Below are 17,942 nucleotides of genomic sequence, written 5' to 3' on the forward strand. Positions count from 1 at the left end.
TCTTTGCTATGGGGTCAGGTGATTCTCTGCCCCACTGTAGCAGTCCAGGGATCAGCTAACTCTCAAAATAGGCTCAGCAGCCGTGCTTTGTCACCTCCAGCCAAGCCCTGGCCTGGCATGTCTGCTGGCCGCTGGAGGGGCCCTAATTATAGCTGTGGGCCCCCAGGGTAGAGGCAGCTGGGATAGAGCAGGGCTCTGCCAGTCTGTGGTGGGCTGGAGGGAGTGCCTCACTTAGGTGGAGATTCCCCTGGAGGACAGCGGCGAGGCAGGCTGCTTTATCATGAAACTGCTAACCTTGGGGGTGGCTGCCCTGCCTCTGTGCCCTCTGGCATAGAAGTTGCTGGGCCCTGGGCTGGCCAGGAGGGTGTGACAGTATGGACTTTGGCCCAGGGACAGCTTCCCGGAAAGGTAACATGGGTCCTCCCTGCTTTTCCACAGCTCCCCTCCCCTGTGTACTTCACCCCACCTAGCAGTTCCTTATCCTGAGCATAGAGGGAGTGGCTAGGTGTGGTTCAGACTGAGGACCTGAGAGAACTTAGGGGCTTGAGCAGTGGTGGGCGTGTGTGTCTCAGTTCTCTTGGTCCTGCCATTGGCTTTCTCACCTGGGGGACTTGGAGAAGCCCCTCCTCTTTGTCCCTTTGGCTTTGAATCTGTTTGGGGGTGGGGGTGAGAAAAACCCTGGGGCTAGGTGAAGGGGACTTGTATAAGGACAAGTGACAGGGCTGTGGGGGAGGGTGAACTGAGGGCAAAGAACATGGTGCTGCTTCTTGGTGGCTTTCAGCAGCGAGAAGTGGGGGAGGGATGGGGGCTGTCAAATGGAAAAGGAGGACAAAAGGAGTAGCTTTGTGAACCCTCTGAAGAAATTCTAAAACGAGGAAAGGAGTAAGGCTGACAACATGGGATGTGTCATCACCTGAACTCCGAGGTGGCTCTGCTAAGCAAGTTCTGTCCAGGCACCATGGGTAGCCTCAACATCAGGGGATGTTTGCCTCACTCTACTGCAAAGCTCCAAGGATACCACATTGTGCTTCTGGGAACATCCAGTGGGGGTTTCGCCTAGTTTGGGGCCTCTCCTGTTCTGTAGGAGGAGGGCTTCCTCAGGGAGTATGTCTGAACCCTGAGAGGGAGACTATATCCTCAGCCTCAGCCTGACTTCCTGGACCACCTGTTGCTTGAAGCCACAGGAGTGGCCCCTCCTAATTTGATTTCCTGTCCTCCATAGGATCTGCTTCCCAGTGCAGGTGAACCGGCTGCCTCGGGAGACCCTGCTGTGTGCCACTCTCTATGCTCTGCCCATCCCCCCACCGGGGAGCTCCTCAGAGGCCAACAAGCAGCGGCGGGTGCCTGAAGCCCTGGGCTGGGTCACTACCCCACTCTTCAACTTCAGGCAGTATGTGAGCCCCAGGGTACAGCTTCTTGGCCTTGGGAGGGGAAGAGGGGGGGACAGAGAAAGGGGCCTGGCTGCTGCACTGGCCAGTGTGCCTTGGGAGAGTTGGCCATGTGGGGCTCACTGGTGAAATCCAGAGGATACCCAAGCACAGAACTGGTGACCAGGAGTACTGATGTAACCAAGAGCCTCTGAGTGGTTCTGGTGGCACAGGACCATGTTGAGGATACATGGAAAAGCAATGCTTGGGTAATAGATCATCTGGTCTTGTCATTGGAAGAACCTTAGAGGTCATCTAGCCCAGCCTCCCCACCTCACCAAGGCATCCCTGCCACCAAGTCATCCAGACCAGGGTGTGGTTAGCTCACAAGTCCTCTTGGAGGGTGTGAGCTTTTATAGGACTTGGGAGAAGGAAGAGGCTATGGTCTATGGGGAGACTGAGAGAGTGGAGTTGGATGGTGGCTTCAAACAGAAAAGGCAGATTTTTGGATTGGGGGAGCAGGAGAAATACTCTCTGCTTAGCCATTTTAGCAGCTCTTCCCACTGTCCTTCCTTCTTAGGGTCCTGACCTGTGGCCGGAAGCTTCTGGGTTTATGGCCAGCAACACAGGAAAATCCCAGTGCCCGTTGGAGTGCACCTAATTTCCACCAGCCAGACAGTGTCATCCTGCAGGTGAGGCTTTAGCCTTTCCCTCCCACTCACCAGCAAGACCATTCCAGTCAACTCTACATTTTTCCCCTTGAGATTGGGGCTGGGACAACAGGAGAGAGTGCTAGAACTTCAAGCATGGGAGGATGATGTGACTGAAGCAACTGAGTGAATATGGTTAGATGTGGAGTGTGAGGTGAGCTCCGGGGTATCCATCTCCCATCTCCTGGAGGTTAAATTGATTTCGTGGAGCCTGAAGATGGGGTCTGAGACCCTCTGCATTCAGGGCTCAGCTTCTGAGTCCCTTGTATTGAATCCTCATACTTCTAAGTCTGATCAAACCTGACCTGTGCCCTCTTGGAGCCTGAGGGGACACCTTTCCCCCTTCCGGTGACTCAGTGCTTTGGCAGGATGGACCCATTCTCCAGGGAGAAGAGGAGGAGCTGGTCACGCCCAAGGTCTAGTTCCTAGTTCCCAGCTTCCCTTTCTTGTGGTTATGAGATACCTTGTGTGAATGTTGACATAGAATGAAAGCTCCCTGAGGCAGGTTTTTTTTTTTTTTTTGAGACAGGATCTCTGTCACTCAGGCTGGAATGTAAAGGCATAATCTTGGCTCACTGCAACCTCTGCCTCCCACGCACAAACCAGCCCCCCACCTCAGCCTCCCAAGTAGATGGGACTACAGTTGCATACCACCACGCCCAGCTAATTTTTGTCTGTCTTATTTACGACTCTATGCCCAGAGCCTAGAAAATGCCTGGCACATGTTAGGATTCAATAGATATTTGTTGAACGAGGCTGGGTGCGGTGGCTCATACCTGTAATGCCAGCACTTTGGGAGGCCGAGGCAGGGGGCTCACCTGAGGTCAGGAGTTCGAGACCAGACTGGCCAACATGGTGATACCCTGTCTCTACTAGAAATACAAAAATTAGCTGGGCCTGGTGGTGCGTGCCTGTAATGCCAGGTACTCAGGAAGCTGAGGCATGAGAATCGCTTGAACCTGGGAGGCAGAGGTTGCAGTGAGCTGAGATCACACCCCTGCACACTCCAGCCTGGGTGACAGAGCAAGACTCTGTCTCAAAAAAAAAAAAAAAGATATTTGTTGAATGAAAGAAAGTAGAGCTCTTTTGGAGAGTTGGCTCACTCAGCTCTGATACTTTAGTAGGATGAACATCTGGTGGCATAGAGTAGGGACCAAGTGTCCCAGGGCCTTCTCCCAGTTGTGGTTCCGCCTCCCCTCTGGCAGCAGTGCCCTCTGGCACCCCATGGAAGGCTCCCCGGACTCAGCCTGGATGTACCCCATGGTTCAGCTGGGTGACACTTCTGTTCAGAGTTCTGGCTGGGGCTTGTCCCCACACCCCTCACCAAGGTGCATCTCCACCGAACCTCTTCCTCACGTGTCCATTCTTTTTCTCTTTTTGTTTCTCTTTCATTTTTTCTGAGAGTTATAGCTGGAAAGGACTTCAGAGATCACCGAGTCTACCTGGGTTATTTTACAAAGAACCTGAGGGAAAGTGAGGGAGGGACAAGGCCGGAATGCTGGGGTGAGAGAAAGAAGCTGGGAGTCCACACGCTGCCTGTTCTCTCCCCTCACGTCCTTGATCCCATCCCCCAGATTGACTTCCCCACCTCGGCCTTTGACATCAAGTTCACCAGCCCCCCTGGAGACAAGTTCAGCCCCCGCTATGAGTTTGGCAGCCTCCGGGAAGAAGACCAGCGCAAGCTTAAAGACATCATGCAGAAGGAGTCCCTCTACTGGTGAGGCCCGGGCCCCCACTGAATCTGCCATGTTTCATCTGACCTCCCAGCATTGAGTCTCTGACCTGCTTTGGGAGTGGAGGTGGAAAGGGGAGGCAGCCCCCAGGCTTTTCTCCATCAGCTGACACTAGGAAAAATAGAGAGGTCAAGGTCAGGAAGTTAGATCTGAGAGTACCCAAGTCCCCACCCCAGGGACTTGGTCCATACTCAGCTACCCAGGAGGACCAGAGCTCTGCCCCACGTCCCAGATGTGCTGCCTACTACCTTCTGTCCACTGGGGCAGCTGGCCCCACCACCCTGCCCCCACCTCCTGCCCTCACCTCCTGCCCCTTCCACACCAACAGCCTTTGAATTTTTCTGGCCCTGTCACTTTCCAAAAAGGATCAGGTGTCAAGGCAAGCTGGCAGCTCTTAAGGGTAAGCGAGTCCAGGCTGATCTCATCCTTGGGGCTGCTGCTTTCACAGGATTGGAGAAGGAGGGGTGAGAACAGAACTGGAGGAGCTGGAGGGACCCGGTTCCCCTGCCTGCTCTCTGTTTACTTCTCTGGCTCCTGCACAGCCCTGTGCGTGTGTTGTGTGTGTGGGGACATGAGAGAGATGGGGCTCATCTCTGTCCCTTATGAGTAGCTGGAGTAGCTGAGTGACCACAGACCTCCCTTCCCCCATTCTGCCCACTACACTTCATTAGCCCCTCAGCTTCCTTCTCCCATTAGACACCTGATCTCAGGCAAGGCCCAATTAGCTGCAGGTCCTTGAAAGCCGACAGCTGGTCCCTGGAGGCCCCAGGAGGCCTCTCAGCAGCCCAGACCCTGGTGTTGGGGGACCACTGCCCTCTGGTGGTTCTACTTGAGAGTGGTACCCTCAGGGCATCCGCAGGAGGGGTAGCAGATTCGGGTGCCCTTGGCCCATGCATTCTGCCTCCAACCAAGATGTCAGTGAGTTGGGATCAAAGATAGGATTTGGGCCCTGGTTCCCGAACTTTGCTTCATATTGGAATCACCTGGTGATCTTTGGCACATACCGATGGCTGGCTTCCCCAACCATTCGGACTTAACTGGTATCAGGTGTGACTCAGGCATGGCGAGGGGGTTCACCAAGCCCCTCAAGTGGCTATCATATGCAGCAAAGCTTGGGAACCACTGAATTGCAGTGTGTGCAGCACTCCCTTGAGGGTAAGTACTGCACCCCCTGGCTGATGCTCTTCTCTCCCACTGCCCCTACCCTCTCACCACCTTCTCCTTTCCCCATGCCCACCAGGCTCACTGATGCTGACAAGAAGCGCCTGTGGGAGAAGCGATATTACTGCCACTCGGAGGTGAGCTCGCTCCCCCTGGTGCTCGCCAGCGCCCCCAGCTGGGAGTGGGCTTGCCTGCCTGACATCTATGCTCTCCTGAAGCAGTGGACCCACATGAACCACCAGGATGCCCTGGGGCTCCTGCATGCCACGTGAGTTGTAACATCCGCCTTTTCTGACCATGTGTCCTTGTAGAAGCCAGAGCACGGCACTGCCCATCACTGATCTGAGCCAGCCCTGGGGAAAATGGTAAAGTGGGTGTGGATATTCAGGGATTTTCCATTTCTCCTTTTTGCTTTTCCTTTCTCATTTCCCCCCCAATGTTACATTACGGTCATTTTTAAAACATACAACAAAATTGAAAATTGCACAGTGAATACCCATGTGCCCACCACCTAGATTCTGTCGTTAGCATTTGCTCTGTGGGCTGGATTGCATACATTTCATTTATCCATCCCTGTATCCATCCATCTATCCATCTTATTTTTTATGCTTTTTTTTTTTTTTTTTTTTTTTTGAGACAGGGTCTTGCTCTGTCACCCAGGCTGGAGTGCAGTGGCATGAATATGGCTCACTGCAGCCTCGACCTCCTGGGCTCAAGCACTCCTCCTGCCCCAGCCTCCCAAGTAGCTGGAAGAACAAGTGCACACCACCACACCTGACTAATTTTTAAAATTTTTTTGTAGAGATAAAGTCTTACTATGTTGCCTAGGCTGGTTTCAAACTCTTGGGTTCAAGTAATGCTCCCTCCTTGGCCTTCCAAAATGCTGGGATTACAGGTGTGAGCTACCATGCCCAGCCTTTTTATACGTTTTGAAGTAAATTACAGACACCCTTAAACTCCCTGCTTTGGCATGCACATCATTACCTAGAGCTCAGTGTTTGTTCTGTGTTGTTTTTCTTTTGAGGCAACATTTACACATAAGCAAATACCCAAAGTTTACCTGTACACTGGCTGAGTTTTGACAAATGCATACACCTGTGTAACTGAAATCCTTATTACTTAGTTTTATTTTAACCATCGTCTCTCCCCTCTTTCTCTTGAAGGGGACCCAAAGCTTCTCTGGGGACCCAAAGCTTCCAGTCTCAGATCCGTTAGGGCTGCCTTTTCTAGATGGTACCCAGGATTTCCTGCTTATTTCTCACCACTCTCAGTAATAAAAATGTACCTATTCACGTGACTTGCCTTAAGGAGTTTTTGAGCCAATGGTTTTGTTAATGTCTGCTAAACTAATTCTGCCAATGTTTATTGGCTTATATAAAATTCTGTGATTTTCTGTCGTTTGCCTGGTACATTTTGCATTAAAGGATGTTACCAAGACAAAATAATGCTTTTACCCACATCAGGGCCCTCCAGTGGTGGGAATTTCTGACACAGTGGGAGTCAAGAGAGAACTCTTTGGGAGTAGGGTTGAGGACTTTGTCCCGTTTTCTTTAAATCATCTAAGGAGCGAGAGTGGCTACCCAATTGCTCCCCCATGGCTCAAGGTAGACTCTGACCATGAAGAAGGCTCATTCCCAAGGGTTGCTATCCAGGGAAGGTGCTAAGGATTCTTCTAGTGACTTTGGCAGAACTAGGGCCATTGCCTTTTCTTTCTCCATGCCTCTGAAGCCCAGGTGTGAGGGTGCTTGGCTCACAGCTGTTCCTCAACCTGCAGCTAGGTTGTCAGGGCACTGGGCTCTGTTTTGCAGCTTCCCGGATCAGGAGGTGCGTCGTATGGCCGTGCAGTGGATTGGCTCACTCTCGGATGCTGAGCTGCTGGACTACCTGCCCCAGCTGGTACAGGTGGGTGGATTGGTTCTCCCTCCAGTTTTGCTGGTCTCATCCCCAATATCCCAAGTGAGTCTGCCCCTTAGAAACCAGAGATCCCAGTGCAATAATAATAGGTGTAGGTTACAGGCAGTTTATGAAGCTTCATATTTTCTTTCTCCCTTTCTCCGAAACAGGCCCTGAAGTATGAGTGCTACCTGGACAGCCCGTTGGTGCGCTTCCTTCTGAAACGAGCTGTGTCTGACTTGAGAGTGACTCACTACTTCTTCTGGTAAAACTGCATGTAGAAAAGTGGGAGGTAGACACGTGTCTTTCACACAGGAGTATTTCACTCTTAGGCACGCAAGGGCAAGGAGCTGAGTTGTCCGAGCTTCAGTATGTTGCTGACTTACCCTGTGGCCTTGGCCCAGCATCTTTTCCTCAGGGGTCTCAGCTCACCCCCATGTAACATAGTGAGGATTATGTTATCCTGTCTCTCCTCTATCCACACATGGCAGAAATAGGAAGGGGAAACAAGATGCAGAGGGGCTGTGAACTCTACTTAAAGACAGAGTGAGGGCACAGACTGGGGTATGGGCACAGGTGAACATCTCCATATAAGCCGTACATACAGAGTGTATTTTCCCTCCCAAGTTCAGGGGGGTTTTGCAGTGAGTTGGAGCTGGACTTGACTCTGTCTCCCCCTGCACCCTTGCCTTTAACCCCTGGAGTGCTCTGACTCCGGACTCCCTCTGCCTTGCAGGTTGCTGAAGGATGGTCTCAAGGACTCTCAGTTCAGCATCCGCTACCAGTATCTGCTGGCAGCCTTACTGTGCTGCTGTGGCAAGGGGCTGAGAGAGGAGTTTAACCGCCAGTGCTGGCTTGTCAATGCCCTGGCCAAACTGGCCCAGCAGGTCCGGGAGGCAGCCCCATCTGCAAGGCAGGTTAGTGGGGTGAGGCTGCCTCTACCCATTTCTCATGCAGGGCTTTGGCAGCCAGTTTCTTCTTAGGAATCCTGAACAACAAGATTCCACGTGATAATTTTTGATTTCGGAGCTGGGAGCAGATGACTCTGGAACCTGTAGGCCGTAAACAGGCAGTCCACAAGCTGGATACAGCCCGTGGATGTGTTTTGTTTGTCCTGTAAAATATTGAAACTTATTTAGCTGTTTGTTTTAAAGGCTAAGCACAGTTGTGTAAGTTGTTCACTGCACAAGAGCACTCAGCCAGAAGGGGCAAGTGAGGGCTGAAATCCAGCCATATTTTGTTCACCATGCTGTGACCCATGGCTCAGGCCCGATGCCACCCAGAGAGGACACCTTTATCTGTTTGTATGAAGGCATTATAACCAGTGAGCGGTGTCCCTGGTTAATGACATTTAAAAATTGAGAGATTTTGTATCAACGTCCAGATTGTTAGCTTTTCTTGGCAAAAGCCTAAGCAGCTCTTCCCCCTCGACAGACAGCCCACCCTGTCTGTGCACTGTGGCCTGCTTCATGCTGTTCTGCCATCTGCTCCCCTCTAGAGCTATCTAGTATTGCTATTAGTGCACTGTCCCAGGCTGGGGTGTAGGGGGTCCTCCTCCTTAAGGATCTTCTGGAGGGTGTCCACACTTCTCAGGGGGTGGTTTTCATACCAACTACTACTGACAATCCACCCCTGGGAGAGGTCTGGTTCTCAGTATGGACCCTTCATTTCACTTCTGCTGTACTCCTCCCCTTCTTTCCAGGGAATACTCCGCACGGGCCTGGAGGAGGTGAAGCAGTTCTTTACCCTCAATGGCTCATGCCGCCTGCCACTCAGCCCCAGTCTGCTGGTTAAGGGAATCGTGCCCAGGGTGAGTGACTGGTAGGTTTGGGGCTCTCAGAGTGGGAGGGCTCGGTGGAGGTGAGGTCCTCACTAACCAGGCACGCAAGGGCAAGGAGCTGAGTTGTCTGGGCTTCAGTATGTTGCTGACTTACCATGTGGTCTTGGCCCAGCATCTTTTTCTCAGGGGTCTCAGCTCACCCCCATGTAACATGGTGAGGATTATGTTATCCTGTCTCTCCTCTATCCACACATGGCAGAAATAGGAAGGGGAAACAAGATGCAGAGGGGCTGTGAACTCTGTTTAAAGACAGAGTGAGGGCACAGACTGGGGTATGGGCACAGGCGAGCATCTCCATCTAAGCTGTAAAATAACAGAGATTAGGAAGAAAGGCCTCTTTGTGCCTCTTTCCATTCCTCATGTGTATGGACTTTTAGAAGCCTGACAGCTCGCAGGGTAGAGGAATTGGGTTGGAGGCTGGGCAGCTGGGCAGGTGTCTTTCTCTGATGATGTTGGGGATGAAGTCAGGGGTGGTGGTGGTGATAGCAGTCATCTGTCATTTATTGAGCACTCTCTGTGCCCGGCCCTGTTCTGAGTGCTTAACGTTGGTTATGGCATTTCATCCTCACAACTCTTAGGACATGGGTACTGTTGGGAGTCCCCTTTTACAGAGGAGTAAACTGAGGTATAGGTGGGACATGTGACTTACCCGAGGTCACACAACTAGTAAGCGGTGTGCAGAATGAACTAACAGGATGAGAGGTCAAGTGCTGGAACTGAGGTCATAACAAACTGAATTGGGATGATGACTGTAACGAGAGAAGGAAGGAAGTTGGGTTCCTGAGAAATCCGGAAGAAACAATGAACAGGTCTTGGGTGGACTGGCAGCAGGAGGGAGGCAGCATCTTGGTCTGAAGTGGAGAGGTCGTTATCCTTTCCTGGCATAGGCCACTCTGACCCTCGTCACTATCCTTTTCACCATGGCAGGACTGTTCCTACTTCAACTCCAATGCTGTCCCCCTCAAACTCTCCTTCCAAAATGTGGATCCCCTGGGTGAGAACATCCGTGTCATCTTCAAGGTGAGAATACTTTACTCAAGCCTGGTGGACCAGGGTGGGAGAGAGAAGGAGGCAGCCTAGAGTGGCATTAAGTAGCTCCTGGGTGGTTCTCTTCCCACCGTTCCATACTGTCTTAATGTAGGAAAGATGATCAGGTGAAAAAGGATTTAGATGAATTCTGCATGGCCCCAGAGGGCTAAGAACAGAGTGTTAGGTATAGGGAGGCAACTCACAGCTCAATATCCCGAGTGCTTTCTAGGAGGCAGAGCTCCCTCAACAATGGGTTGGGTAAGATGGTGATCCGCTTGTCCCTTGGGTATTCAGGCAGAGGCTGAATGTCACGTGGCAGGGCTGCTGAAGAGGAAATTAATATATCAGGTGCAGGTCCAACTAGATGAACCCTGAGGTCCCTTCTAACTCTGATGCATCCACAATTCTGAGAAGTAAATGATAGTCTCAGAGCATGTAATCTAATGGGAGAGACAAAATACATGCACGTGACTTAGTAACTTATACATTTGCTGTGTGCAAGTTCCAAATCCAAAGTGTAAACATTCAAGTTTAAAAAAGGCCTGATGGCCTGGGCGTGGCACCTCATGCCTATAATCCCAGCACTAGGGGAGGCTGAGGCATGCAGATCACTTGAGGTGAGGAGTTTGAGACCAGCCTGGCCAAGATGGTGAGACCCCATCTCTACTAAAAATACAAAACAAAATTAGCTGGGCATGGTGGCAGGCACCTGTAATTCCAGCTACTTGGGAGGCTGAGGTGGGAGAATCACTTGAATCCGGGAAGCAGAGGTTGCAGTGAGCCAAGATTGTGCCACTGCACTCCAGCCTGGGTGACAGAGTGAGACATTGTCTCAAAAAAGAAAAAAAAAAAAAAAAGCCTGATGGTCAGAGGGGCTACATGCAGAAGTGGACCGTGAATTTAATTCAGATGGGGCCGTGGGATTGAGGGACAAGCTGGAACAACACATGGGCAAACTGGGAAGGTTCCTGGGCCATCTTTGACCTGGTCTGAGCTGAGTGAGCAGGTCAGGGGTATGAGGCCGGGGAACTCCCTGTCACTGATAGTTTAGGGTCAAGGTTGAGCACTTGGGAGACCTGAGAGCTGGGGAGGCAGTGGAGACGGGATCTGGTCACTTTCTCCCTCCATCCAGTGTGGGGACGACCTTCGCCAGGACATGCTGACGCTGCAGATGATTCGCATCATGAGCAAGATCTGGGTCCAGGAGGGGCTGGACATGCGCATGGTCATCTTCCGCTGCTTCTCCACCGGCCGGGGCAGAGGTCAGTTGGGAGTGGGAGTGAGGGTGGTGGACGGGGGACCCCTTTGCTTATTGTCCTTCCGCCCATTGCCAACACAAACTGTGTCCTCCTCCAGGAAAGTGAAAAGGGCAAGATTATTTCATGAGAAGCTGTGGGATAGCCTTAAAAGGGAGGCATGGGAGAGAGACTGTTACAAAGTGAAACAGACTTGGCGCCGTAACAGCCAAGCGTGTTGTGTAGACTTTGGATCCTGATGAAAACAAACCAATTGTAAGGAAATAGTTTTTGGGCCAGGCGTGGTAGCTTATGCCTGTAATCCCAGCACTTTGGGAAGCTGAGATGGGAGAATTGCTTGAGCTCAGGAATGTTTGAGACCAACCTAGACACAGAGCGAAACCTCATCTCTAATAAAAATGATAAAAAATTAGCTGGGTCTAATGGCATGTGCCTGCAGTCCCAACTCTTCGGGAGGCTGAGGCAGATGGATCGCTTGAGTCCAGGAGTTCGAAGCTGTAGTAAGCCATGATGGTGCCACTGTACTTCAGACCAGGTGACAGAGTGAGACCCTGTGTGAAAAAAAAAAATGCGGATATATATATATATATATATATATATAGAGAGAGAGAGAGAGAGAGAGAGAGAGAGAGACAATGGGGGAAATTTGAATATAGATTGAGTTAAAGAGTGATTGTTAATTTTTTGGATGTGACAATGGCATGGTGTCTTTGTTAATTACATTTGAAATATTTATGAGTGAAATAAAGTATCTGGGATTTGCTTTAAAATATTCCAACCAAGGTGGCGGGGAGTGGAGAAATAGGGTTGTGTGATTAGCAAACAAGATTAGCAAAATGTTGACAATTTTTGAAGCTGGGTGATCGTTACATGTATTTTTAAATTCCTATAGTAAAAGCTAAAAACAAAGGGAGCAGCAGCTATGAACTGGAGAGACCAAAAAGTCACAGTATGGAACAGGAAATGTGGGAATGCCCTTCCTTTCTATGGTTATTCTTTTCCTGTTATTATTATTATTTATTTTTTTTATTTTTATTTTTTGAGACGGAGTCTTGCTCTGTCGCCCAGGCTGGAGTGCAGTGGCCGGATCTCTGCTCACTGCAAGCTCCGCCTCCCGGGTTCACGCCATTCTCCTGCCTCAGCCTCCCGAGTAGCTGGGACTACAGGCGCCCGCCACCTCGCCCGGCTAGTTTTTTGTATTTTTTTAGTAGAGACGGGGTTTCGCCGGGTTAGCCAGGATGGTCTCGATCTCCTGACCTTGTGATCCGCCCGTCTCGGCCTCCCAAAGTGCTGGGATTACAGGCTTGAGCCACCGCGCCCGGCCGTTCCTGTTATTATCAGACTTAGTCCAAATGCCTTACAGCTTAATTTATAGAGGAGCATGAGCACCGTCCTTGTAGTCCTCTCCCTGCAGTCCCCTTCATTCTGGTCTGGAACGTGACCCCCATGTCTCCCCTCACAGGGATGGTGGAGATGATCCCTAATGCTGAGACCCTGCGTAAGATCCAGGTGGAGCATGGGGTGACCGGCTCGTTCAAGGACCGGCCCCTGGCAGACTGGCTGCAGAAACACAACCCTGGGGAGGACGAGTATGAGAAGGTACGGTTAGGGGTGGGGAGTGCATCTGGGGTGCGTGTGCCTGATGCCAGCACACAACTCTTTAACCACAAGACCCGCACTTGCTCAGAGAAGACAGCTCAGCTTTGTTGGCAGAAGGACCTACCCTTTCTTGGTTGACTGGTGCCTCCAAATAGCTAGGGGTGACTCACTCAAATGCCTCTTGTAAGCTGGCTGAGAAAATCCCCCGATACTGGACTGAGAAACTTTCATTGAGTTCCCCTGGCAAATTAAGCCTTGGAGGAGGCACCAGCTTTTGAGAACCTACCTGTATCCCTCCCAGTTGTGGATCTTGGTCAACTTCCCTTGTGTTCTTAGAGGGTTCAGTGGTACTTTCTAGAATAAGAGTTGGTTGGAAGAGACTTTAGAGATCCCTTTATTCCAGCCCCTTCTTTTCATAGCTGTGAATTAAGACTCACTCACTCACTCCTAGTTATGGAGCTGATGTGTGGCAAGCCTGTAACTCAAAGCTAAGATTGAGGTTAGATATGAGACAGACGAGTGAAAAGAGGGCTGGCTGGTTCCTGATGAATGAAGATTAGATTAGAAGTGGAGCTTTCCTGGGTGGTAGGGCCTTGGTAGCCTGCTAGGGTCCATGGGCTGTTCCCGGCCTCACAACTCTAGTCTCTCGGTTAATTAGGTTGAGGGAAGTAGGGACACTGGGAAGGAACAAATCACAATAACCAAACTCACAAGAGACTGGCTATATGCCAGAATGCTAATTCATATAATTTTAACTTCAAGGGACCCAAATACTAATTTATATTGATCAATGTACTTTATCCTGGAGGGAAAACCAGCATGGGCAGCCAAGGTATAATCAGAACATTGTTCAGTGAATGTGTAATTAGATGATCTTAAATGGCTTTCAGTGTTTGTGTTCCCCAGGGCTTAATTCCTGGTCTGCTGGGCTCTCTTTGCACTCTTCTTGTGCCAGCTCATCATCTTATAACTTCAACTACCACCTAAATGTTGATGACCTCTGAAGCCATTCCTCTAGCCCTCTTCCCTTCCTCCAGGTGGCTCTATAGCCACCTTCTTGCTGGACTTTTCCACTTATGTTTCACCCACGTCTCAAACTCAGTGTAGGCAAAACAGCCCGCTGTCTCTCCTTTGCCTCTTGAAACCTGCTTTTTGTGTTTGCTGTTAGTCAATTGTGTGACTCTCTCTGTGCGTTTACCCAGGCAAAGTCACGGTCTTCCTGATGCTTCCCTCTGTCTCACTTCTGTACCAAGCTCTGTTTATCCTTCTTCCCATCCATCTCTCAAACCTGTCCTCTTCTTTCCATTTTGTTACCATTGATTTTGTTCAGCTCTTTGCTGTCGGTCCCCTGAACCACTGGAATGCCTCTCTTCCATCTAGAGCCAGCTTCTGCTTGATTTCAGAGGTTTGTTTTTTTTTTTTTAAATGCAGATAAGTTCTTCAAAGCCTCCCTGTGTCCTAACAGATAAGTCCAACATCCATAGCATTGCACACAGAGCCTTTTACAATCCAGCCCTGCTGACTCCTGTAATCCCATCCACTGCAACCTACCATCTTATGCTAACCTATGCTCCAACTAGGTTACTAGCTGGATCATAGGCGAGGGCTACTACTTTCATTTCCGCAGTACTGTAGGCAATACTATTTCCTTTACCCAGAAAGTCATTTCTTCCCTTCTCATTCCTCAAAACTCTGCCACTCTATGCTATACATTTCAAGACCCTCTACCTTTGGAGAGGAGTAATGATTTTTTTCCTTTCTGCTACCAACCCCCACATATACTTACTCTTTATACTAACATGCATTTTTCAGATATTAAACACCCATATGCAGAGGCACTGTACTAGGTGCTGGAGTTATGATTACTCCCTGCCAATGTAATAGTCATATATGTGTAAATGTATGGAAAAATACTAAATAATAAATGTACAAAAATATAAAAATAAATGCACAGAAGAATGTATGAGAATACACACACACAGAAACTAACTCTGCATGTTCATGTTTAATCTCAGTCTTTCAAAGATAGCTTCTCTGCCCTTCTAACCTTTCTGCAAGAATAATGCTGGTAGTTTGTTTCTTTTTGAGGCAGGGTCTCACTCTCTCACCCAGGCTGGAATACAATGGCATAATCACTGCAACCTCCACCTCCTGGGTTCATGTGATCCTCCTGACTCAGCCTCCTGAGTAGCTGGGACTACAGGCGTGTGCCACCATACTCGGTTAATTTTTCTATTTTTATGCCATGTTGCCCAGGCTGGTCTTGAACCCCTTGGTTCAAGAGATTCACCCACATCAGCCTCCCAAAGTGCTGGAATTACAGGCATGAGCCACCACCCCCAGCAATGCTGGTAGTTTCATCTGATGACTTCCAGAAGAAATAAACTAGAGGTATTTTTCTCTTGGCCACCTACTCAGCAAGAGAGTATCCCACACCATACACATGAAACCCTTAAATGAGGAGGCAGAATGCCCCTTTATAGAGTGAGACTTCTTGCCAGTAAGCGGCTAACACCCTGCATCACTTAGGGAGGTGAAAAGAGTTTAGTCATTTACCCACAGGCACACAACTATTTTCTCAGCCAAAATAGGATTCATTTAAGGTAGAAAGAGCATCTGTGACAGGGAGAGGATTTGATAGAGATCCAGGTCAAGACTGGGAGTTATGCATTATGCTCCTTTTTAAGTGCTTTTATCCATTTATTTTACTTTCTTAGAAATAGTCTTTTTCTTCCGGAAGGTGAATGCTGTGATTTCTTTACAATCTTTCCATTCTTAGTTTCCAGTGGTTCCATCATCAGGTTGTAATTCGACAAGTAGCTGGGGTGGGTGCCTTCTGTGTGGAGCTAGTTTTGTAATAGGCCGTGTGAAATAGGCAAGAAGCTGTTAGGAGAACAGATCTCTAAACCCCATGGGACTGAAAGGACCAAGTAAACACTGTATGAACGGAGGTGACAGTGCATCTGTAGGGGTTCAGAGAAGGAGGAGTCAGTGTGAGCTGGGAAGGTCTGGAAAGGTATGAAACTCGAGGTCATTGAAGGATGATGGGTGGAAATTTATGGAAGGAGGCAAAGAGGGCGGGCATTCCATATCTAGTAAGCTTTCCCTCATTCCTAATTTCACGCATTCCTACCTGGCTATGACGATCATTGCCCTCTGCTGATGTCTTTCCTGAGTTCTTAGGAATTCTACAAACCTCATGAAGAGGATTTCGAAGGCAGGAGTGGTCTGCTTCCTCATTCCATGTATTTTTTCTTCCTGGAAAGACAGATAAAGGGATGGATGTTGACCAGACAAAATAAGATGGAGTCAACCCCTCACCACTCCTCTCCTGCTTTAAACTCAGAAATATTTCTAACATATTTTACCAACTAGAGATGTCTGATTTTCAAGTGTAAAACACTCTCTAGATGTGTTAAGCTGCCTCAGCTCTTCTTTGGAGTGCAGTGACTTTAATTAGATTAGCATTTAGCTGTTACCAAGGACTCTGGAAATGGGAATTTTATTTGGGGCAGAAAGAAGGAAGATAGAATTCTGAGCAGGGTCAGGAAAAGATTATTAAATTGGCTGCCTCAGTGGCTGTACTTAAGATCATCATGGCCAGTTGGGGAAGTTGTAAATGTCAGTCTTCCCATCTTTTAAGGTCCCCTCAGTCTGGGCTGATCAAGTCTGGGTTCTTGGATCAGTCCACTGTCTTTCCAACCAATCTCCCTAGGAGAAAGAAAACAGAAGATGGTATTCAGATGAAGTGGTGAAGACATATATATAAACCTCCATCTTCTCCATAACACATGGGAGATGTTTCTGTGTAAGTGTGTAAGTTAGTACATGATGAAGGATGAACAGACAGATGTGAGACACTGTTGGAGTTCACAAAAGAGAGAGAGGCCAGGGCTGGCTGAGTTCTGTCTGGCTGTGGCCCCTGGAGTCCTTCCAAGCCAGCTTTATGTGCTCTCCTCCCATCTGCCTTGACCCCTCCCAGGCTGTGGAGAACTTTATCTACTCCTGCGCTGGCTGCTGCGTGGCCACGTACGTCTTGGGCATCTGTGACCGACATAACGACAACATCATGCTGAAGACCACTGGTCACATGTTCCACATTGATTTTGGCCGCTTCCTGGGCCATGCCCAGATGTTTGGCAACATCAAGCGGTAAGTGATCCCCTGAAGCCAGGGTGTGAGTGGAGGGCAAGGAGGTGAGCAACAGTGGTTCAGAGCTGGGACACAAGCCCATGACGGAAGCAGCTGGGCCTCAGTTCATGGTCCCAGGGCTGAGCAGCATTGGAGGAGAGAAGACTGATAAAGAGGTCAAGTCCTTGCAGGGCCTTGCAGAAGAATGTGGGGACCAGCTGTTCTTCCCTACCAAAGACTGAACAAAGGGAAATGAACCCAAACTGTAGCAAAAAGGAACGCAATCAGATCTCCAGAAAAAAATATTGCCAGCTCACAGATAAGGAACCAATGAAGGATATAGAGATCTTTTAAGATTAAGGTAGGAAAGGAACAAAGAAAAAGTTATGGCCCCATCTATCCAGTGTGTCCATGTGATCAGGGATGAGGGAAACTGACCCCTGATGCAGCCCATATGGTGGGCTTCCTCCTCCATGTTGACCTTCTACCTGTATGTTCCCCTTGGCTCAGGGACCGTGCCCCCTTTGTCTTCACCTCGGACATGGCGTATGTCATCAACGGGGGTGACAAGCCTTCCAGCCGCTTCCATGATTTTGTTGACCTTTGCTGCCAAGCCTACAACCTCATTCGCAAGCACACCCACCTCTTCCTCAACCTTCTGGGCCTGGTGAGGAGATCCATCCCTTTCCGAACACCTTCTTATTACCTGGCACCATCTTTAAGACTTCCCTGTCTTGCTGCAGAGGATTTCTAGAGATTTACCTCTCTGAGCCCCAACTGAATACCTGCCTGCTCTGGATAAAGGCAGGGACCCAGACTACCTGAGGACAATGATGTCTGTGTAGGTGTCTGACTCCCTGCTCCAGCCCCTCAGTTCCTGTGGCCCTGCAGCCACTGCCCACAGCATCTGTCTACCACCCTCTAGAAGGGTTAGGGAGCCTAGCTGTAGAAAACCTTGCCTAAGGGTGGTGAAGCAGCAAGAACTCTCTGTTGTTACAGGCACTCTCTCTTCTTTCTGCTCCTTCTAGATGTTGTCCTGTGGGATCCCTGAGCTTTCAGACCTGGAGGACCTCAAGTATGTGTACGATGCCCTGAGGCCTCAGGACACAGAGGCCAATGCCACTACCTACTTCACTAGGTAACATGATTCCCTAAGTGAATCAGCACTGCCCACCCTGAGTAATTCCCAGCCCACTGGATTGGCAGGAGGAGGACTGGGGAAA

The 17,942-nt window shown here is 49.7% G+C and overlaps 1 protein-coding gene and 1 long non-coding RNA gene across 4 annotated transcripts in view; one reads left to right on the plus strand and one right to left on the minus strand.

The window, feature by feature from the left end:
- PIK3C2B (phosphatidylinositol-4-phosphate 3-kinase catalytic subunit type 2 beta) overlaps positions 1-17,942 on the plus strand; it is a 71,348-nt gene that overhangs the window by 42,422 nt on the left and 10,984 nt on the right. For both annotated transcript variants that reach the window (XM_007988804.3, XM_007988803.3), the window contains exons 13-26: positions 1,223-1,390; positions 1,948-2,059; positions 3,652-3,794; positions 5,051-5,239; positions 6,780-6,873; positions 7,035-7,129; positions 7,601-7,781; positions 8,567-8,674; positions 9,632-9,724; positions 10,866-10,995; positions 12,452-12,588; positions 16,571-16,740; positions 17,230-17,386; positions 17,748-17,857. In XM_007988804.3, coding sequence (XP_007986995.3) covers positions 1,223-1,390; positions 1,948-2,059; positions 3,652-3,794; positions 5,051-5,239; positions 6,780-6,873; positions 7,035-7,129; positions 7,601-7,781; positions 8,567-8,674; positions 9,632-9,724; positions 10,866-10,995; positions 12,452-12,588; positions 16,571-16,740; positions 17,230-17,386; positions 17,748-17,857 — 1,887 coding nt within the window. The remainder of the gene's footprint in view (positions 1-1,222; positions 1,391-1,947; positions 2,060-3,651; positions 3,795-5,050; positions 5,240-6,779; positions 6,874-7,034; positions 7,130-7,600; positions 7,782-8,566; positions 8,675-9,631; positions 9,725-10,865; positions 10,996-12,451; positions 12,589-16,570; positions 16,741-17,229; positions 17,387-17,747; positions 17,858-17,942) is intronic.
- LOC119619604 (uncharacterized) overlaps positions 7,776-17,942 on the minus strand; it is a 32,333-nt gene continuing 22,166 nt past the window's right edge. Inside the window, exons 2-5 of one of the 2 annotated variants that reach the window (XR_005236096.2) lie at positions 15,722-15,846; positions 10,810-11,540; positions 9,354-10,057; positions 7,776-7,978 (exon numbers count right to left, since the gene is read on the minus strand). This is a non-coding gene — a long non-coding RNA (uncharacterized lncRNA). Of the gene's footprint in view, positions 7,979-9,353; positions 11,541-15,721; positions 15,847-17,942 lie in introns of both variants that reach the window. The other variant, XR_012091208.1, reaches the window with a different exon arrangement.

The sequence above is a fragment of the Chlorocebus sabaeus genome, chromosome 25 (genome assembly GCF_047675955.1).
Source record: "Chlorocebus sabaeus isolate Y175 chromosome 25, mChlSab1.0.hap1, whole genome shotgun sequence".
In the NCBI taxonomy this organism is placed as follows: Eukaryota; Metazoa; Chordata; class Mammalia; order Primates; family Cercopithecidae; genus Chlorocebus; species Chlorocebus sabaeus.